Genomic DNA, 20,994 nt, shown 5'->3' with positions numbered 1-20,994 from the left:
CAAAACGATAAAAATGCACCATCTGGAGAGAGCCCAAACCCTTCGTAGCGCGTACTGACCATTTTTTACCATTACGGCAACTAGCCCAGCAATAAAACACTTTCACTAACATTCCAAGTCAAGGTGAAGGTGGAAAACGTGTAACGCAGATGTGGGACTTCCCTCAACGCGGTAAATCCATACTTTGACTACCGGAAAATCACAGGCCAAGTATACCTGATTTTTAACTAACTTAGAAGATTCGAGACACTCTCGTTTGTCAGCCGGTACTGAACACATCGAATTCTCCGACACGATTTTACCTTTACGCTCCGTTACAGTGTCGAGGTACTCTAAGATATTTCTGCTGTAATTGTATTTATTAGTAATGATTATTAAATTATACGTACTGGAATCCGTATTCAATTAACTAAGGTCCCTATCTCCATAAACGATCGTAGGGTCACGTGTGATTAGTGATACTGAAAAAAAACGGGACAGGAATTTACGACCTCTGTTTGACTGGTCTGTCGATACATCTCATAGCCTGATCATTGACTCGCATACGTTAAAACACTCAGGTGAAGGTTGAAGAGACTCGAATGTGCCGCAAATGGCACGAGGGTGCGCGGCGCCAGCCAGAGTACGTAAGTCCCATAGAATCCGTAGGACGAGAGAACGAGAGCAGAAGAAGCCCGACCCACAAAGAGCGAGGAAGGGAAAGAAAGACGAAGAGGGTGGGATGGGGGTTGAAAATATTTAGACATCCGCGAAGGGATGAATAAGACTAAATTGTATCCACAATGCTGTCTCAGAGGCAGACGCGCTCTGAATAGCCTTAATAAACTCGCTGAATCCTCGGAAATATTTCCAAGCCGGAGGAGTACCGAATGCGGCGAAAACTCTTCTCCCGCCCCTCCCAGCATCGCGTTCTTCTCGTTCTAGCAAAGCAACCATCACCCCAGTCCACCCCTCGCGTCCAACACCGCTACCCTGTGTACCTCTTTATCGTCTACGTATCCGCGAGACGTAAACGTGACAGGGGCCTCTTGAAAATTCCCTCGAGGGCCTCATGCTGTCAAACACGCAACGGAAAAAACACAAATTTTGCAATAATACTCTTCTGATAGGACTCCGAATTTCGAGTTACGAAAAAGCGCGAGTCGTGTTGGAAAATACACGGAGGGTAAAAAATTATCGGCGATCGAATGAATTCCTAAGTGATTTGTGAAAAATAAGGACACGATTCCATCGTCCCGCTTCTAGGCGTCAATAGCACGTGTGGCACGCTTACGCACGGATCTCCCATCCGTCTGCATAATGCGTAGATTTGCTACCCGCTGTGATTCGCTTTCTCCTGCATTAGGAAAAGAGCACTCGCTCGTTCGTCCTACTGAGCGATTTGTTTTGTTCCCTCTCCACATGGCGCGAGAGTGTTTCTAAAAATTCGACTACTCTACCATAAATTGAATCACATTAACGTCTCACCGTAAAAGAGTGGAATTCCAAAGATTTATCGATTTCTTCAATTGGCTATGTAAATATATGCGAATTCAGACCCAAATCGATACGTCGTTATGCGTCGACAAAGATCATGAAAGGTGAGTTCGCGATTGGACGACGAGAGACGCGAACATGTTGAACGCGGTGCACAAGACGAGAGAAAGGAAGGGAGAGAGAGAGAGAGAGAGAGAGAGAGAGAGAAGCGAACTGCGTGGAAGGGTGCGGAAAAGGAAACGGTAGGAGGAAGGGGCAGGTGGAAGCGAAGCCGGGCAGAAACGGATTCACGATTTCGCATGAATCGCTAGTTACTGAATAAAGTCCTTTCGGCCGGGTCGGCCGGAGCTGGCGGTGGCTGACTTTACTTTATTATATGTATATTCGCTGCAGCAGGATGGAAGAGGGTTTTCGCGGAGTTGAAGGGACCCAGAGGGCGGCGGGGGTGGTCGGCGGGTGAGGGCGGTGGGTGGAGGTAGTCATTCAACCGTGCGGTTCTATGAAATCAAAGGCCACATTGTCACCGGAATTACCTCCATTCGGAAACGACGTATTCAGGCTAGCAGGCGCACGTGGAATTAACCCTATTTGTTTGCCGCCTTCGAGTCGCGTGTAACGAAGCCACGATTTATTCTCGTATGCCCGCTTGCCTCTCGCAAGAGACACACACGGATCCTACATACTGGATCCAACGGCCGGAATCGATAGAACGCGCGCGGGCGCCACGTCGCGCCGCAGGACGAAGGAAAAGGAGTTTGTTCCTCGGCAAGAATCCTGAATCGCGACTAATGACTCGTTACCAGTCGTTCGTTCTTGAATAAAATCCGCGCGCGTCAAACGGGACGGTGACGTGACGGCACCCGACGCGACGCTGCTTTATACTGAAATGCCAATTACACGGACACGACGATTAAGCGAAATAGCCCTTATTAGAGCACGTTTCTATGAAGATGCAACGGTTAGACCAACGTTGAGAGAAGTAAATTATCACCGAATGATACACACGATTCTATTCACTATACGAAGGCATTTTCACCAGAAAAAAACGGTGATAAACAAAATTATGCCTAATTATGTATTTTCCCATTCGATCTACTGCAAAGAATGAAGAACATCGAGACGCGAAAAATTCGTAGTCTATATCTATCTATCTATGTCCAATGTTCGCACGATCCTGCGAAGATTCTCTGTTTGAATTCGATTGACGGTGAATAGAAAACGCGTGGACATCTATCGTTTCTCCGATGGGAAGTACAGCCGAATTTTATTGATTAATTGATCGGCGATCCGTCATCGAGGTAGTTCACCAATAGGGTTATTATATAGGCTATCGCGTCGATCCTGTCAGCTGTTGGCGTTACGGTTAAACCCACCCGAAATTTCACGCCTGCAGATGACACCGCCTAATTCACCGGCCATCCCACGCTGCGGTATCGGTTTAGAGATTCGACTAGCCGCAGTGAATATTCGTTTATTACGGGCAGGTGTAAATTATAATTATTTCGGTAGCATCTGCCTCACCCGAACAATCTAGGAGCGCCATTCGTAGATGAGAAACGAACTCCTCCAACGACTGTGTCGAACATTAAATTTTCCAAGCCTAATGTTCCATGAAATTAATATCTACTAATTATCGCATTAACGGAAATTTGATAAATCAGAATGACAGAAATTGTTTAGAAAATTACAGATCTTCCTAGTCTTTTAATTTATCCCATAGCAATTTCATCTAATAGCAATTGATAAAAGCTTTGCATGACATGGTCAATGCAAGAAACATAAGAATTAAATCATAACACATCTACACCACGTGCGTTTTCTTTATCGAACAGCTACACGTTCACAGGTGGCTGTTAGTCCTATGCATAGGATACTCATTTCGGTCATGTAAAGCTATATGCCCACTAAGCGAACAAGTGAGTATTTTTACTCGCTTACACTTGTTAGATGATCCGGCCGGTGTCAGTACATAAAAAAAAGACGCGTTTGTGCCCGTCGATCAATTGCGAACAGAAATAAAACTGTTTGCTCGTATTCGCCCGTTTGATAAGTACGCGGTTTAAGTCAAAGGAGTTTCAAAGTATGCATATCGTTTAAAAAATATTAGAATGTGATTCTCTTAGTCGCGTCAAAGGCTGATGTTGCAGCACCTTCTTTCCACCCTGAAATCACTATCGCACCGCATCCTTTTAGCCCACGATAACAATGGTCGATTTTAATATACCTCACACAGTGAAGGTGAGTGAAACGTGTGAGGAACGGACGTGTTCCATATGAATAAAAGCTCGGATAGAAAACAAAAAAGATAGAAAAGCGACTAAAAAGCATTGCAAAAGGTGAGAGAAAGTCGAAACAAGTGAAAGAGCGACGAGGGTTAAAGAAGCAGAGCAAGAAGTGACACGACGGTGATAAAGAGTATAGGTCGCGGAGAAGGAGAACGAACAAGAAGAGAGGGAAGAAGAAGGGCAGAAGAGCATGCAAAAGCGCATGCAAAGAAAAACAAATGAACGCTGCCTAGCCGAAACAATTGAAGCCTGCGTGGAATAGGGGTTGCTGGCCTTTTATGATGCCCACCCTCTATGCTTGCCCCCCCCTCCCTCTCCCCCGACCAACCACCACCTTCCTCGGTGTGCCTAACCCGCAGCTATATCCAACGCCACCTCCATCGATGCCTCCTCTTCTTCCGTCACAACCACCCCCCTACCCCCATTTTTATTCCCCCGTTTTTGGTCCTCACCGCCTCCCCTCCGCATTTTGCCTCGACGGGACTCGAACGAGGATATTCAAGCGATCGTTCTGATGAGGCCTTTATGCGATTCGCGAGAGCCTTTCAGCCGCGCACGCCTCGGATAAGAATTTCAATTTCTCTCTAGCGGCGCGCGATTGTATCGGCGGCCGCTTATGCATCGCTGATCGCTTCCTCGTTTCCCAAGGATAGGATTCTTTATATACTTTTCTTTCTCTCTTTTTTCTTTTCAACAGCCCCAAGTGTTTTCCGAGCTACATTTTCTGTATAAGTAGTGTTTCGTAATGAGACGCGAATGAAACATTTTTCTATAAAAAACGTTCCCAAAAATGGCAGATGTTAAATGTACGTTCAACTTGTTATATTTTGGCTGAAAGTAAATAGAGACAAGGACGCGACCGCGAAGACGATATATATTTTTCACGCTTGGTTTTTGCGCGTTTCGCAGCTAGTTACCTTGAGCTTCGCGTAAACATACTATATAGAATTTGCAGGCTTGATAAGACAGTAAAGTAACAACGGTGCTATATAAACATGTATGGCGTCGAACAAGATTGTCTAATCATTATTAATCTAAAAAAATGCGTAATCTCGCGCAATGTAACGGCTGAAACAGGAAATAAGGCTACGTTATGTAATAACTTTTTTAAACAAACTGTTCTTAAAATTGTTCATGAAATAAATAGAACTAGAAATATGTATTTACTTCAAAACCTCATAAAAACTATAGATTATAAAACAGTAGAGAAGCTTTGGATAAAACAGTCAAATACTAAACGAAAAAATGCATAACAGGGAGAAAGCACTTATCTTTCGCTCGTTTGTGATTACGCTTCATGCTTTAAAGAGTATTTTTGACTTTGTAGCGTCGTACTACGTGCATACATATTTCACTTGCTCGAAATGTTTGCCATCGGCAACATAGTGCTTATACATGATTCTTAACTTGGCAAGCTTTTTATAGCGGATTAAAGTATAGAGTTTCAAGCGGAGCGTAGGTACTCACCGATTCGACGTCGCAGCAAAATTTGGTACACGGCAACATAAATCACATCCCCAGGAGTGATAGAGATACGGCACTCTAACAGCCACTCAGTCAAAGCCAAATGTCATAGCAATCCGCGCACTACATCGAGTCTCGTCGACACGCGTCACGTCAAAGCAAAATTCAAAACCGAAATTCCGTGCATTGTCCTCGTGTGTCACAGCGTCTGTCACACGCGAATCTCGAGATGCGGCACAAGCTATCCCGCCAAAAATAATACCGGAAACGGTAGGATGTTCCCAGTCCTTTGGATGCGAGAGCCTTCATTGGTTGCTCAGTTCGCTACCGGCGAACCACGTTTGACGGGGATGCAATTTTACTATGTAGGTCCAGTGCACGTTATGTCCCCCCTAACCTAAACATACGCGAATTAGGAAAACTTATGCACGGAAGACACGGCAAGTTCTCGCACGGTCGAAGCACTTTACGCGCGATATCTCTTTCAATCTTTAGTTTACTCGCGACGCGTCACGTTGTCAACGCGATAACTCGGCACTAATTGATGTTACATACTCCACGAGAAAAACGAGCGAGCACTTTTCACTTTCATACGTTCGTCGCGGGCAAATTTCTTTTCGATGGTTTCGAATAGGACGTCGAGGTACTAGACAAACGACTAGACAAACGACTAGACAGGCACACGTGACGTTTAGTAATATGAAAAACGCGGAAAGACACAATTCCCAGCTGGAGAACGAAGACGGACACTATCGCGTACTTTACGGTGTCGCGCGCAGCATGGAACTGATCCCTCGGTCGCAGCGGCGGACGATCCCCACCACCGCGCGCCCCCACCATAACTCGAGCCGCGTTACAATGCACGTCTATGGTCATAACACAACGATAAGATCGTGTTCGATCAAGCAATAAAATAATAATTTTGTTCAATTTCAGTTTATGCAGTATTACGGTAAATCATAATGCAAGTGAGAATTGATCAATCATACCTGTGAATTGCATGATCATAAGGTGTTCTCGTTATTTCCCTCAAACACTCAAAACTCAAACAACAGCATTCCAACGAAATAAACTCGTAAACCCTCATGCAACTATCAACATTCTAGAAGATTCTTACAATGCGCACTTATCAAAAAATTTTAGAGTACTATGCTAAAATAATTAATGCACTCTCAGATGTATTGTATGATTTTGTAATAATGAAATCTGAAAATGATAAATCTGAAGGAAATTGAAACCTCCCGGGACATTTAACACATGCTCGTGGCTCGCCCTTTAGACATCGAGGGTCCTACCTTTCTTCACCCTAAAATGAGCTCGAACCATGTAGCAGAAGGTATTGTTGTATCCGATCCCTCGATATCATCGTTGTCGATTCATTCGATACACAAAGAACTGCTCCTTTCTTTCTTGACCACGAAGCATATTCGTGAAGAACGCATCAGTCTGCAGGTGCCGTGTGATTCTTTTTTTAAACGGCATCAGAAAAAGGCCGGGGGAGGTAGAAACGCGTTTCCTTTCTATTACCAGGAAAGAAAGAAAGAGGGACGATCTCGGGGTGCACGTTGGCTCATATGCATCGTGGTCGACAGCTAGAATGCGATGAGACTTGCACGAGGGCATTGTCGCTAAAATTCCGTGGACGTAATTTCGAGCGAATCCGAAGCTGCGCGATAAATTGCACGCGCGATGAAAGAAGCGTTGCCGAAGAAATACGGGAAACCCGCGAATTGTCTCTCGACTAAGAAATTCGACGAACTCTGCAAATCACGATCGCGATGTCGTGAACAGAATCGTTGGAATATGCAATAACGATGAAAGGAAATTTACGAATGCCCGTTGAATAACACCGCATAGAAAATCTGGTGAATGATTGATTCACACTTGAGCATTGTCGCACGGTAGACCATTATTTCATTATTCCCCGAGCAACCGTTGGTAAACCGCAGGAAACGATTATATTAAGCTTGTGGCCGTTGTCTTCTACTCCGAATGAGATGCAATTTATAATTCCGTTTGTCCAGCGGTATCTAATTGCATTCACTTCGGAGATCTCCGGATACGCATCTAATTGTTACAGTTGTTCCCACTTAAACGCAACGTTGCATCGTTAATACCGCTATCGTGTATGAACCTTTACTTAGCCGATTGTAAAGTTAATAATCCTGCACAATTAGATAAATTACACGTATTCTAATTCCACAAAGCGTCCCGAAAAATCTCTGGTACAATACTAAGAAGACAGAAATACGTAGTCTCGGCCATCATAAAATCATCATCCTATTTGCTTTAGTCAATTAGGCGTCCCCCAGTAAGATATCGGGTTACCTTTTTCATTGGATCTTCAATAAAACCAATTATTATCGGTACTGCTGTCTCGTGTACCGTTCTTCTCTGCCTCGATGCATCATGAAAATCGTATTTGTCTCTTCAACCATAATTACTAAATTGCAATTTATCGAACACGATGATTAAAAGACCCTTTATATACACGTCTATAATTAATGTGAATTGTGCGCGTTACGAATGAAAGTCTAATGGTAAGACAGTAAAACTCTAATGAAGAAAGACAGAACACAGTCCTTTGAAAGCTTGACGTGGGTGACGAGACGTCTAGATTCTGTAAACATCGATTTGCCGTGATTTTTAATCGACGAGTACAAAACCGCGCCTCGGTTAGCGCACGCGCCATTCCTTACATCACCTTAAGAAGACAATTGCTGAGAGGAAGAATGGCACCGTAAATGTGATAGTTGGATAAAAGAATACGGAATAAGAACGGCTCGCCTGGTGGCCGGGTGTTGGTGCTCGTGCACGTACGTACCTACACAAAGGACCGGGTTTGTGGACTGCGAGGGTAGAGGAAAGTCGAGGGGGCTCGCTGGTGGCACCGTGGCACCTATACATTTAAATAAATAGCGTTTCATTATAACTTTTGTGCGCGCGTTACTGTCCGCTTGACAATGCCTGAAACAAAGCGCCCTTCCATTGTTTTCGAAATAAAAGAGCGCCGGCCCCACGGCATGGCCGCCGACGACGGCGACCAAGCGCCGTCCATGCCGTCTCCAGCTTAGAATCGACATCGTCTTCCTGGGATTTGCTGGACGATCTCGTATGACCGTTCGTTGAATCGGCCAGTTTCAATTAAAAGAAATGTGTTAGAACATGAGAAATCATGAAGATAACGTCGCTTGACGAAAAGCGTAGTAGTAACAAAATACGAAAGCAAAGAATGAGGCACTGTCGTATGCAAAAATAAGAACTCCCAGCGAGTCGCGATGTAATTCCACGTGAATTTCAGCAAGTGGGATTGCTGTGAATTCCGATGCAATAAAAATCGCGAACGCGACGTCTGCAAATAATATACAATAAGTACATGCACGAGCGCGACGTTCTCCTGCGCACTTGCCGCGCGAGTTTCTAGAGTGCATAAAGGCCCAGTAAATATAACTCGCGATATTGTGCAAGCGGACCGCTTTGTAAGGAGCGAGGTTACCGTCTTAATATCGCGGGAGGAAGGATTAACCGCGAGACCCGTCTAAGAATAGAAGGATCACGGTGGGATTCTAATTAAACGGAAAACAGCTTCATTAAGTTCGTAACTGCCTCGGGGCCAGGCCGTGCACACCGTGGTTCCGAACCTGTGCCATGTTAAGGCGAACCCTAGGATGCACGTACTATGGAACCATGAGTCATGTATTTCGCCCTAATTACATAATTATCTGTACACGCGTACGTATCGTTAAAGCAGCTCGAACAAACTGACTTCTTTCAATCTGCAACATGTTTTTAAAACTACATTAATGCCGTCCGAGAAAAAGTAATGACCGTGATCTGGATAACACGGTTTTAGATTGGTTGAGTTTATCGACAGTAGTGCTGATATATCGATCAACGTCGTTAATTTCCTTTCTATTCAATCGGATCTAGTAGAGCTCATCAGATAGCAAAGGATCGATATTAAACGTAATTTTCGTCACGCTTGAAACGAGGCTGGCTTGTGCCGACTGGTCATTTATAAATCCAGCAGCCGACTGTTCCGCGTATTTTCGCGATTTCGCGCGTCCAGCACGGGGCTTGAAAGAGGGTACGCGAGAGACGGGGCGCGCGTCGGCAGCACCGTGGTAGCTGTAGAATCAAAAGCGGCGTAAAGTTGTCGCCGTGGATGCAGTTACAGTGGCTTCGTTACGTGTCGATTTGCCGCCCAGTTGAAAGACACCAATTTATAATTATTGCATTGAATAGACCGGCACCGTACACGGCAACTCCCTACCATTCGATATTACCATCCATTGTGCAGTTTAGGTTCTATGCAGTCGTCGCTCTCTTCCTACCACCTTCGCGTTTCCCTCTCTCCCTCCCGCTTGCAACGCGGATTTCTGATTCCTACTCCTACATTTCTCTTCATCTCGCTCCGTCCTTTTTTGTCTATCGTTCAATGCTGTTTAATACATAAAAGCTTCTACACCTCGCGTTGTTGTGCGAACGAAACGAACGCTTTACGAACGTTCCCCCTTTGCATTTTCCGCAAGAGTCTCCACGCAGCAAGCACTCAGCCCCCATTGACGATTACTCTTCTTCTCGCGTGTTTCCAGACATTCGTCGATCGAGATACAATTAAAGGGAACATCGAAAAGCGGTTGGAGAAAGCTTAAAAAAGAATTCATCGCGTACTCAGGGGCCGAGCATCGGGTCGCACCCCGTCTATTAACGCTTTCCGGTCGCCGTTGGCTCGTGCTCGAGGGGCTAAGAAAAAAAGAGCAACGAGACAAAGGGTCGAGCAGATTGGCGATTGCAATTTGCAGAATGGACCTGCGAGGACGTGTGCAGATCGAGGAGAACGAAGAGCAGAAGAACGGCGCGTTCCGCTGTTAGAAGAGAAGCTCGGAGGACGAGCGTAGGAGGAGAAAGATGGAAGAGGGTCTGAGGGGGCGGCAACGGAAAGGCAGAGGCAGAATGCAACGAATTCGAAAAGAGCGAAGCCCTGTGCCTGCATACGTAATGCCATCGGGCCATTGTCAACCGGCGCCGGCCCCCTTTTGTCTCCCGCGGGGGCAACGGGGAGGGGGGAGGGGAGGATAGGCGAAAGGGCAGAGCTGCCCCCGGTACCATTCCGCGGGAAAATTCTGATCGCAGCCAGGGACCGATATCGATCTTCGGCCGATCATTTGCATGCTCATTGTTCGAGCATCCGACGACGAAAATTCCGACGACGACGCCCGTCGAGAACAATATTCTCCGCTGCCACACCGTGGCCTCTCCTTTCCACGCCCTGCGTTCTAAGAGCACAGGTGTCCGTGGCAATAAGCGTTCGCCGCAATTCATCCGCAACTGTTTATAAAACACGGCGTATTGGCTTCGATCAGTCAAACTTCCGCGATTCGTTGTCACTACGGCGGACGCAGACAATATGGACGAAAAACAATAAAGCGTTTTACGGCATCCCCGAAGGTTTCTAACTGTGCAACGAGTTCGCCGTGCTCTACAGTCGGCAAACGTTTTTTGAAGTGGTATATGTATAGATCACAGAGAGGAAATTACGGGTCTTCTGAGAAGACGAATTAATTCGCGCACGAAGCTTGCGCGAGATCGACAGAGGTTCGTGTATGACGGTAACGAAAGAGGAGCGCGCTCGGCGATAGGGTGGATGGTTGGAGATGGTAGAAGAGACAAGCGGAAAAGTAACAGACGGAGAAAAAGGTGAGGCGGAGAGAAAGAGAGACATCGGTGCACATATTTTTATGTCATCGCAGTAGAGGCGATGCATTGTTGTCGCGAGACAAAGGCAAATGTGGCGGAAAAATTGCGGAGGAAAGGCGAAGCGCGGGGAATCCTGGTTCTGGGATGGGTGTCGGATGGCGAAAAAGAGCGGAAGAGGGATGGAGAATACCCCGAAGGGAGGAGGGTGCTACACGCACGCGACAAAGCGGAATAGGTTAATGCCGGATCTCGCACGATTGCATGACGATCCTTTCCACGCTATGTCCGTCGAAATGTACGCTCGTTGAATAAATACTAAACACAAACACGGAATCCCGCCGTCACGTGAAAAGCATATTGCTCTGTGATTGTTCACCGGGTGTATCGAGTTTATTAAAATTCATTCTATCAATTCTTTCCATTTTGTTGGACAATATAATATACACGGAAGAGGGTGGCCAATTGGCCAGGATCCTCGACGGTAGGATTTTTCCGAACGCATGTCGGACCGAAGGAAAAGATTCCTGGCGCGGAACAGAGGGGGAAAGGGAAAAAACGAAATCGGGGTAGAGGAGACGTAGCAACTACAATTAAGCCAGTCAGTCCGTGGCTGAGTTGTTCCATTGAGAGAATTGGCCTGCACAGGCAGCGAACTATCGAGCAGAATTGAGAGCCGGCGGGGAGATTTCGCAGATTATCAAGCATCAGTTCCCGGGAAGAATAAGCAACCGCCAACCGTCATTTAACTTTAACGCTCGAACTGCCCTCGTCCGCACCCCCGGCAACCCCCGAGGGCCTCCGTTGGCCCATGCTAATTAAATCTGCCTACGTACCTACCCCCTTCGCGGTGTTGCCCTCGACTAGACCTCCTCGTCGACCTTATGCCCTTTTGAATCATACCGATGATGCTATTTTATTTATGTGCGCAACGCTATTTCCGTCGTCTTATTGGCATCGTTGTCTTTCACGGCTTCTTTCTCTTAATATTTTTTAACAACAACAGTTCTTTCGAAAAAGTCCATCGTTAAAATAGGAAAGCAACGTATACCGATATTCTTCTGATCAGAATTCTGCATTATCAGCAAAAGAAAGCACAAAGGAGACATCCGGAAGATCTGCGTCAAGAAACGTAAGGCCGTCGAATAAAAGAGCTCGAAGTTCTTCGAAGAAACCATGCTGCATTCATATTCGTTATTTCCTGAAAACAGCTTCGAGCGTGCGATGCTGTCTGACGCATAAGCGACCGGAACTACTGGCTTACACGACCCACTATCCTGTGTAAGTTTCTTCGCGTGTTCTGAATATTCCCGGTCGTGTATGTAGCAAAATCTGCCGGCATCCTCTGTTTACTCTCTATTGTCCCAGTTCCAAAATATTACAAGATCTACCTTGCCAAATGTAATGTTAATACATATGTACTTACATGTACTTACGTGTGTACATGCGTTATTAGTCCTGACCACGAGATCGGTTGAAAAATTCCAGCCACGAAATCTCGTCCGCCTAATATCCTAGCATCTTCCAGACCCGATTCGATCATAGATCTCTCTCACGGCATCCGCGCTTGGAACTGTATCTTAGCGATGGCACTCCTGTATTCATTTGATTCAGCTATGCAGCTTATCCCGAACGAGGCGCAGGGTAAAGCGCAGGAGTATGTGTTATTCGTTTCCACAATAGCGTCATTGTTGGAGCATTGTGCTTCCACCCCATTCCGTACATTCGTCGCGAACATTTTACTTCCCACTCCTTCGTGCTAGCGAATACACGTATACGCGCTTTACACGCACGAGTACCTTTTTTCTACTCCTCCGCTACTTCTACTTTTTCCTTCCCTTCATCTTAGACTTCCTCTTACTGTCATCACTGTTGCCTGTTTGTTTCGCAACTTGTGCTTTTATTCCCTTCGCTCTTATCACATCGAACGAAAGTGTCCCAAATTATTCTCGTGATTTTATTTATCTCTGTTCATCTCGAACAACACAAATACATGAAGTAAATATATAAGCGCTTCCAGAGGTGGACATATGCAGACAATAATCGAGCTTCCATAAACAATTAGTGGTAGGACAACGACAATGATATAGCGAGCAACGAAGATCTGGGGCGACAGTCGAATCGTTAAACCTAGGTCTATAACTAACGTTATCGAGTTTCCAGTATCACGTCTAAGCTAGTATCATAGCTATACCAGGCTGTGAATCTCTAAATGCGTGCTCCACGAGCATAAACCTACGCGAATTACTATGTGGCTCGTCCAGGAACGATGCCTGATTAACGACGGCACGATATTGTCCGGGGTTGCTCGAAAAGGGGGACAAGGGACAGTAATGCGCTCATCTCCCGTACACAATAGAACAATGCGTTCCATAAGTAAAGCGCCACCACTCTCACGAAATATACACGTCCACGCGCCGGTGTGTACGCGCCTTCGAATGAACCCCACACTTAAATGTTCCCGAGTATTCACGGTGAAACCCGTTCGAATGGTCTGCAAACTTGAATACCCTGTTGGATGATCTGATTCGACGATTGTCTAGCCTTTGGATTAAACAATCTATAGAATGTTTTGCGATTCAATCTAAATTTCAGAATCGCTGAACGCAACGGCTGATTCGATAAGCGAAAGAACGAAGGGTGAGATGGATATAGGTAGGGCGAAATCGTAGGGCGATCGGGAAACGGTAGCACGAATTTAGAATTTGACGGACATGATGATAACACTTAATTCCCTAAAGTAAGAAAACGACTCGGAAGTCGACGCCTAAAGTTCACAATGCTCAAGGTAAGAGAACGAAAAGACGGACGGACGCGCAACAACGAGGAAACAATGAGTCGCCGTCGGCCGAGGAGGACGAACGAGCGAGCCACCGTCAAACAATGCGCCGAAACAATACGGGGAAGGAGGATGCCACCGCGTAACAATGTGGACAATAGACAGACGGGCACAAAGAGAGAGACAGAAAGAGAGAGAGAAAGATGAAGAGTGAAAGAGACAATGAATAGGAGAAAGCGAGCGAGGAAGAGAGGCAGAGGATATTCGCGAAAAGCGCGAGCGCGAAATGAAAAGAAAGGTATGGTCACCGACAGGGGAGAAGGAGAGAAGGTCGCGGTTAGCGTGGAATCCGAACAGCTAAAACAGCTCTGACGCGGAACGATATGCATTCGATCTCCATCGTCGACAAAGTAAAAGGAAAAATCTGGACCGTGCCCGCCGCAGTGGTACCTATTTCCCTTGTTAAAACGATCGTTTCAAAAGGCCGATCTTTTAAAATCAACTCCGCTCTCTGTGTCACCGTCCGAGCGCGGAGTGCATCCACTGTTCCATTTAAACTGGAGCGGCGAAAAAGTCAAGGTAACCCAATTCGCAAGGGGAAAATCGAGCACGATCGTCCGCGGGCCAAGAAGAAGACTCTTAAGGTCGTGTCCACAAGCAAATTCGCGACGCATGCCGGCCGGCTGCTACGAGCTTTATGATCGAAAGAGACTCCACGCGGAGGATGGGTTAACAATGCGCGCGAGCGAGAAGGAGAATGTCAAGTGGACATTGTTGACGGTGACAATGCCGCTGAAATTGCCGGAGAACAAAGAGGTCTCATGATGACGCTGCTGGCGAGCGAGCGAGCGAGCGAGCGGGCGAACGAACAAGCGAATTGAGCGAGTTGCTCGTGGACAGCGACTTCCCCTACATTCTCCGCCGCACTGGCCCGCTCGGTTCGCGCACCCTCCCTTTCTCCCTCGCACGAATCGAGTGCGGAACCAAGGAGACACGTTTCGTCTTCGTCACTGGACGAGCACACCCCCGCCAACCCTTGTGTATCGCATGGCATTATAATCATCGGCTCCATCGCGACGCCTGTGTCGATACTCGTGAATTAAGCACCTTGATCCATTAAGGACCGACGTACTTGTGTATTCCGAGTTAACGGGTCTGTTTGGCATTGTTTTAACCGCCGCGACGCGATGACGGCCGACGGCGTGCAACGCGTTAATGCAATGGCTTATAATGCGTTGACAGCTTTACGTCCCCGTTATCCAAATCCAAACGTTTCATGTACCAACATAAACTTCAACGATCACTCGTCCAGCGGTATCGTCAATTTCTGAGCATTAAATATCGAATTGAATCAGCAAATTAATTAACAACGACGGAGAATAGAGCTTGAGAAAATTCGAAGACCGGCGGTCGTTTTTATTTTCCCCGGGTCGGTGAATACTTAAAGGACGGGTCGCGCTCGTCGATGTTCGAAACTTCGAAGCTCCGTTTGTATTCTCCGTTTCTGAAGAAATGTATGGCACGCGTACATTTTCACTCGCCTATATGGATACACGAGACGCGGCGAAGAGAGAAAGCGTGCGGAAGAGCAAAGAAGGGAGTTCTATATACGTATACAGTACAGATGTATATACATGCAGGTATACATCGGCATCGTTCCGTGCTTTCATTCGTTCGCGGAAAGAAGTAAAGAGCTTTGTCGCCGCGGCATCAAAAGCTTGAATGACGCGACGATGAAAGAAGGAAGTATCGGTACAAGAAACTGCACAGTGAATACTGAAAAGAATGTAGTCACGAGGGGAAGGGAGGGGGGAGGGGGCGAGCGGGTAGTTGAGACGGGAAGAGTTAAAAAGGAAAGGAAAAGATAGCGAAAACGGGAAAGGGGGAAAAAAGGAAGGAGGAGCCGAAGGAGCATTGCGGAGAGAGAACCCTCCGCGAAAAGACCGATAAAAGTTTCTGCCTCGAGAGATGGATATTGAGAATGCGTTCCACGATCTGCTACTACGATTTATTAATTAATTCATCCGTCTCTGATAGGAAATCGACTAACTATTTTCCATTTCTAAAATGATCGTCGAAAAGGAAATAACATCGATATCGTCGCCAGAATTTATCGGATAAAGCCGTGGGGGTGTACGAACGAACCCTATAGTCGTTACCTCGTTAAGGTACGAGAAAACATCTCCGTGGATTACATCATTGTCAGGTGTGGCGGAGTTCTAATAGCTAAGTCAGGTACGCAGGATTACGTTAAACTATTACGAGCCTTCAAAGCACAAGCTTCGTTGTGCATACATATACTGCACACTATACAGGGTGTCCCGTATAGGCGGCCCGTGGAATCACGGCGAAATGACGTAAAGCTAGGAAGGGAGAGGAGAGAGCTGAAAAGCCGTACCCGCGGCAGCGTATGCAGATAATCGGTACAAAGCCTTTCGTCGAATGACAAAGGAGAGCAGTGGCCAGCCTCATGGTTCTCTCGCATCTATATGCCAACGCGTGCATACACGCTCGTATTCAGCCAGTATTATTATACTAGGTGGCAGCGTACTACTACGACAGGCCCAGTTTCCAGAGCTTTATTCCAATCGTTAGTAGTAAAACGAGACAAGGGTCTTCGCAGAATTCCCTTAACTTCGTCACAGAGGAAAAAATACGATATTATGAAAAATTCTATAGATCGTTAATCGGATATAGGAACTAATGAGAAAAGAAATATTTATGCTTGATTAATGAAACAGTTCGCAATTATTGGCTACCTGGAATTGTAACCGGTGTATACAATAAAGCATGCTACTCTCTCTAGCTCGTCGACAACAGGTTAGAAAGCAACATCTTATTTCGATAAAAGTCGCGGAAGTCTATTAATCACTGGAGCGCATTGTGACATTCAACTGGACGGCATTCAGGGTTTCAATATTATCAATACTCAACAGCGGGGCCAGCATCCGCGTCTATTCAAAGAGAGTTTATCAATAGGGCGCAGGACACTCTTACTGTATCCGCCTGTAAGGCGTTCTAAAGCTCGGCAAGGCTGCTCGTATAACTTTTTCAAAATAACCGCCAGCGAACAGGAATTTTTCATTCAAAACACTGTTACATGCATATTTAATGCCTGTCCGTTAAACTTCGACTATACTGAACACGGATTCTCAATTAATACTTTCAATGTTCCACGCGTGAGCTTAACGTCTCGGGGAGCTCAACTTTTGCAATGTGGACAGAAACGAACAATTTGACCACTCAAGCACGTACGTGAAGAGAGGATCTTCTTGATATTACAAGGTCGAAAATAATCCTGGGATGAAGTGATTGGTGAGGTTTCCGAGAAAGGCAAAGAGGAGTGGACACCATTCTTTCTTAGGTCCGATTAAGCCTATTAAGACTAATAATTTATTTTGATCGCAACTTACGCGACTAGCATTCAGAATCGGAGAGTGTGATCGTCTGAAAAACACTCATCGGTTTTCAGATCACAATGAATCAGGCATGTCCAAATCCAAATCTGTTTTTAAGGGTAGGAGTGCTCTCGCTGGCTCCGGAGTTGAGTGAGTGATGAGCCGAGCGCGGAGCGGAGAGTCGTGACATATCCGAAGACTACTGTATTTCGACGTAAACTTTGAATCAGTTCATTCAATGCGAATGTACGTGTATCGTTCGTTTACTACTAGAACGATCTTGCTTACGTTCAACCGCGAAGTCGCCGTAGTATAAAGCGGTTTCTGAATCCAACGCGTGCGTGCCGAGTCACCATGTATAATATCAACCGCGATCGTCACGAGCGAAGGACTCTCAGAGCGTTAGCCGCTCTTGGGTACTCCTCGGAGCCCTTCCGTGGGCATGCTTACGATGAATGATGAGTTTCTCGCGCTCCAGAGAAATAAGAGCCCACTGGCCACGGGTATTTCTCTCGCGCTCGGTAAATACAGAAATTCGAACACAATTAGTTTTCACGCCGAGTTAATTAGGAACGTTATCTTCGAAGGCTCGTCGAAGGCATCGTGTGCAGCGAGAAGCATGTCTCCCCACTGCATTGACGGTTTAAGCGAATTCGCCGTTAATTCGGCTAACACAAAAGTACAAAAAGAAAGCCGAAAACCCAACGAATTTGTGAAATGCACGGTTTCGTGACCAACAGACGATTCTCTCCACGGTCCAGTTAGACGATACAGAATTAAGCTCGAAAAGTGCTCGGCGTGTACCGGGACAGTGGAATACCGTGCCTATAGAGTTATAAACAGCGACAAAAGGATACCGAGTGGGCGACGAGCATTGAATGTACGAGAAAGGATTGTATGCTGACGATGGTAGCGACGTTGCTGTTGCTTTTGGCATACGTACATACATATGTCACGTAGCGTGCTTTTCGGTGTATCCGTGTTGCCGACAGAAAAAGGGAGTATTTTAGCTAGCGTCCATACGAACGTAGGGGCGAAACAATGTAGCTTTTGTGCGAGAAAGAAACAGAAAAGCCAAGCCAAAGAGTGAGTCTAAGAGCGATTGAAATACTCGGCCGTCTGTCTTCTGCTTTCTACGCCTTCCTCTTCGTCTCACCCTCTACCAATCCTCTTTTTCTTTTCCTGCGTCGTTGCTCTCCTATCGTCTTGCACTCACAATCAAATATCCATACACAGTCGTAGCTTCTTTCGTAGTCTGTTTCATTCTCACTTTGATCGTGAGATGGCTACGACTTCAAACACGTTCACGTTTTCCTCTGGCAGCAGTGAAACATTCCGTATCCCGTCATCTTTTACTAGATTCGCTTAACCCCTGACCCATTGGCCTTGACCTCTTAAATTTATAGTAGGAGTCCTTCTTCATGTAACTTCTAGATGTGGAAACTATTACTCAACGACGACAACAGACACGGCGAAAGAAAAACGTATTACCGTCTGGCATACATGAGATTTCATATAGATGATCTGTTGAATCAAAGTTGATACAAAAGTTCTTCGCAACAAAGGATTCATTCTTTTTGTTGGACCTTTGAGTCAAATGAAGAAAGGCTGACAGAATGAGAAAGTAACGACGCGCGGTACGAAGACGCTGTTAGCAATAGGAGGGTGGTATGTGCAAGATGGGGTGAGTATTAGTAGACATACATAAACGTGAGGGGTGGTTGCAGGTTGATAGTCAAGACTGCCTTCAGATTCCAGAGTGAAGCATTGTGTCCCGAACACGCATTGTCCTCCCGTCACCGGGAACTCGACAATGCCGAGTCCGTAAGTTAGTAACCCTACCGTAAAAACTTATCTCCACCCCAAACCATCGACCTCCAGCCTCCGTGATTCCGTTCGATTCCCAACCTTCCCCCGCCTTCTCTTCCGTTTTCTTGTCCTGCCTCGTGACTTCTACCGCTTTTCTAAGAATCAACGATCTCTATTACATTCTTGTTCTTCCATAAACTGTCTATAGGAAATTTGAATTTAACTTCTTATTGTTGCATAAGATTAGCGAAGGAAACAGTAATTTAACACGATGAAATCCTCAGTTCAATCGGACTGAACCGCGTCAGATTAAATCATGTATCTTAAGCAATTTGTGATATTTTTAAATAAAATTCATTTATCAGTTTTTTTAATACTACAATTTAGTATGCTGACAAATTGATTGATGAGTAACAGCCGAAGAAGTCGATGGTCAGCAAGCCAAGAGACACTTTCGGATCGGAAGTGAACGTCCTAGGGACCGGATACAAACATTAGGGGTTGGCGGGCGGTCCTCTCGTTGGGACTCAAGTTGCCGAGCAGCCGGACAACGCGTGGTCGCCGGACAAAGCTCTTCTAATTGTCCCCATCAACGACGAAGAATGGACCGCGGGCCTGCCGCTGACAATTTCATTTGTAATTTGCATAAGGCTTATTAAAATCACAATGGACGCGGACCCACGGGGATGCTCGATCGAGGTAGCCGCAGGCTTCTTTTTTCGTTTGCTCGATAGAGAATAATCACGGTCACCGCTGAGCTCGTAATTGAACTTTGATAAGGTGCACCGTTCACTTCGATCATTCGCATTTACGTACTATTCATTCAAAACAAATAACTGATCAGCTAACTACTTGATTATTATGACGAACTTACGTATTAAACAGTTGCTCCTACACGTTCTCTTATCCATAGCTGTATCCTGGTATATTTGACACACTGTTTCACTTAATTATACATTTAGAAGTCACATTTAAAAAAAAAAACGAAAAATAAAGAGTATCATTAAAATAAAAAGATGTGTCTAATTCGGTTTTACAGGAAGAAAATAAACGGTTCCTTACGTAAAAAACTAATGACAAATGACTATATAACAAGAAATTGATTTACAGGTTATCTTTTGCACGACTTATGAATTCACGTTTCCCGAAATGTGTCGCGCACGTGAAAGACGGCGCGGAACTGAGCCATCTCAAAACGCTATCATATCGCGCGCTACCACATTCCCCCACCATTTCCTATCAAAATGCGTCTACGCATCTCTCATCCAGGCTGCTATAAAAAATCGTTTTAATGCAGATATAAACTGGTATTGTTTACTGAATCGTCTAATATAAATATAATCGCTTCACTTAAAAAATAAAAAAATAAAGAAGGGAAGAAGTATTGAAATGACGATAGAATATCATTATTTTTTTAATGTTTTTCTTTGCTAATATCCCATATGGTTTACATGATATAAAATATTTTTACTTGAAATTAATGTCTGACTCTAGGGCAGCTGTTTTCCAAAATACAAATGCCTTGATCTTTGTCGCGTACGTATCCAACTTTGCAGACGCAACCACTCAAGCAGCTTTTCGTCTGAATGCAAGGCACCGAGTCCCAGTTATCAATATTATTGCATGTCTTTTGACAGATCGGATTTGCCTGGCACTGACTGTAAACTTCATTTTCTCCACAAGTATCTTCGGTATAGAGTATCTCTGGCTCTTAAAAATTTAATCGAAATAACTATGACTTAAAATTCGTTTTTTTAATGAAAAAACGCGAGATTAAACTTTTAACAAGATAGATACTTACTAGAGAGTACTGATCCCGTTGCCATGTTTATACCCACGAGCAAAAGAAAACTCGTGATAATTAAAACAAAATACTCTTGTAAAGACTTCATTTTTCACCAAGTACCGAAGAATAAATGCAAGCGACGATCGAGGCTGCAAGTTTAAATACCCGGTCGCGAATGGAATACAGAGATATCCAAATTGGTGCGCTATCAATAAAAGAACCAGTTTTAATCGCACAAAGGCAATGTTCTCTAAACGAGGACTCTGTAAGTGGCGCATCAGGGAGATAAAAAATGAAACG

At 45.4% G+C, this 20,994-nt stretch overlaps 1 protein-coding gene and 1 long non-coding RNA gene across 2 annotated transcripts in view; both read right to left on the bottom strand.

The window, feature by feature from the left end:
- Window positions 1-5,996, bottom strand: part of LOC108632997 (uncharacterized) — a 44,619-nt gene extending 38,623 nt beyond the window's left edge. The window contains exon 1 of the long non-coding RNA XR_003388743.1: window positions 5,229-5,996. This is a non-coding gene — a long non-coding RNA (uncharacterized LOC108632997). The remainder of the gene's footprint in view (window positions 1-5,228) is intronic.
- A 14,339-nt stretch (window positions 5,997-20,335) lies between these two features.
- Window positions 20,336-20,959, bottom strand: LOC108633005 (venom peptide SjAPI). The gene is made up of 2 exons (XM_018037907.2): window positions 20,710-20,959; window positions 20,336-20,618 (listed from the first exon to the last, which is right to left on the bottom strand). The coding sequence occupies exons 1-2, from the start codon at window positions 20,798-20,800 to the stop codon at window positions 20,386-20,388; spliced, it is 324 nt and encodes a 107-aa protein (XP_017893396.1). The 5' UTR covers window positions 20,801-20,959; the 3' UTR covers window positions 20,336-20,385.
- Between the last annotated feature and the right edge of the window lie 35 nt (window positions 20,960-20,994).

The sequence above is a fragment of the Ceratina calcarata genome, unplaced genomic scaffold (assembly GCF_001652005.2).
Source record: "Ceratina calcarata isolate Rehan_Ccalc_2016 unplaced genomic scaffold, ASM165200v1 scaffold180.2, whole genome shotgun sequence".
Lineage (NCBI taxonomy): Eukaryota > Metazoa > Arthropoda > Insecta > Hymenoptera > Apidae > Ceratina > Ceratina calcarata.
This window is presented reverse-complemented; position numbering and strand designations above follow the sequence as displayed.

Excerpts from the sequence above, each read along its gene's own strand:
- LOC108633005 (XM_018037907.2), bottom strand. The coding sequence starts at position 20,800 with ATGAAGTCTTTACAAGAGTATTTTGTTTTAATTATCACGAGTTTTCTT. Across the intron at positions 20,619-20,709 it reads AACGGGATCAGTACTCTCTA|AGCCAGAGATACTCTATACC; the intron begins GTAAGTATCTAT and ends TAAATTTTTAAG.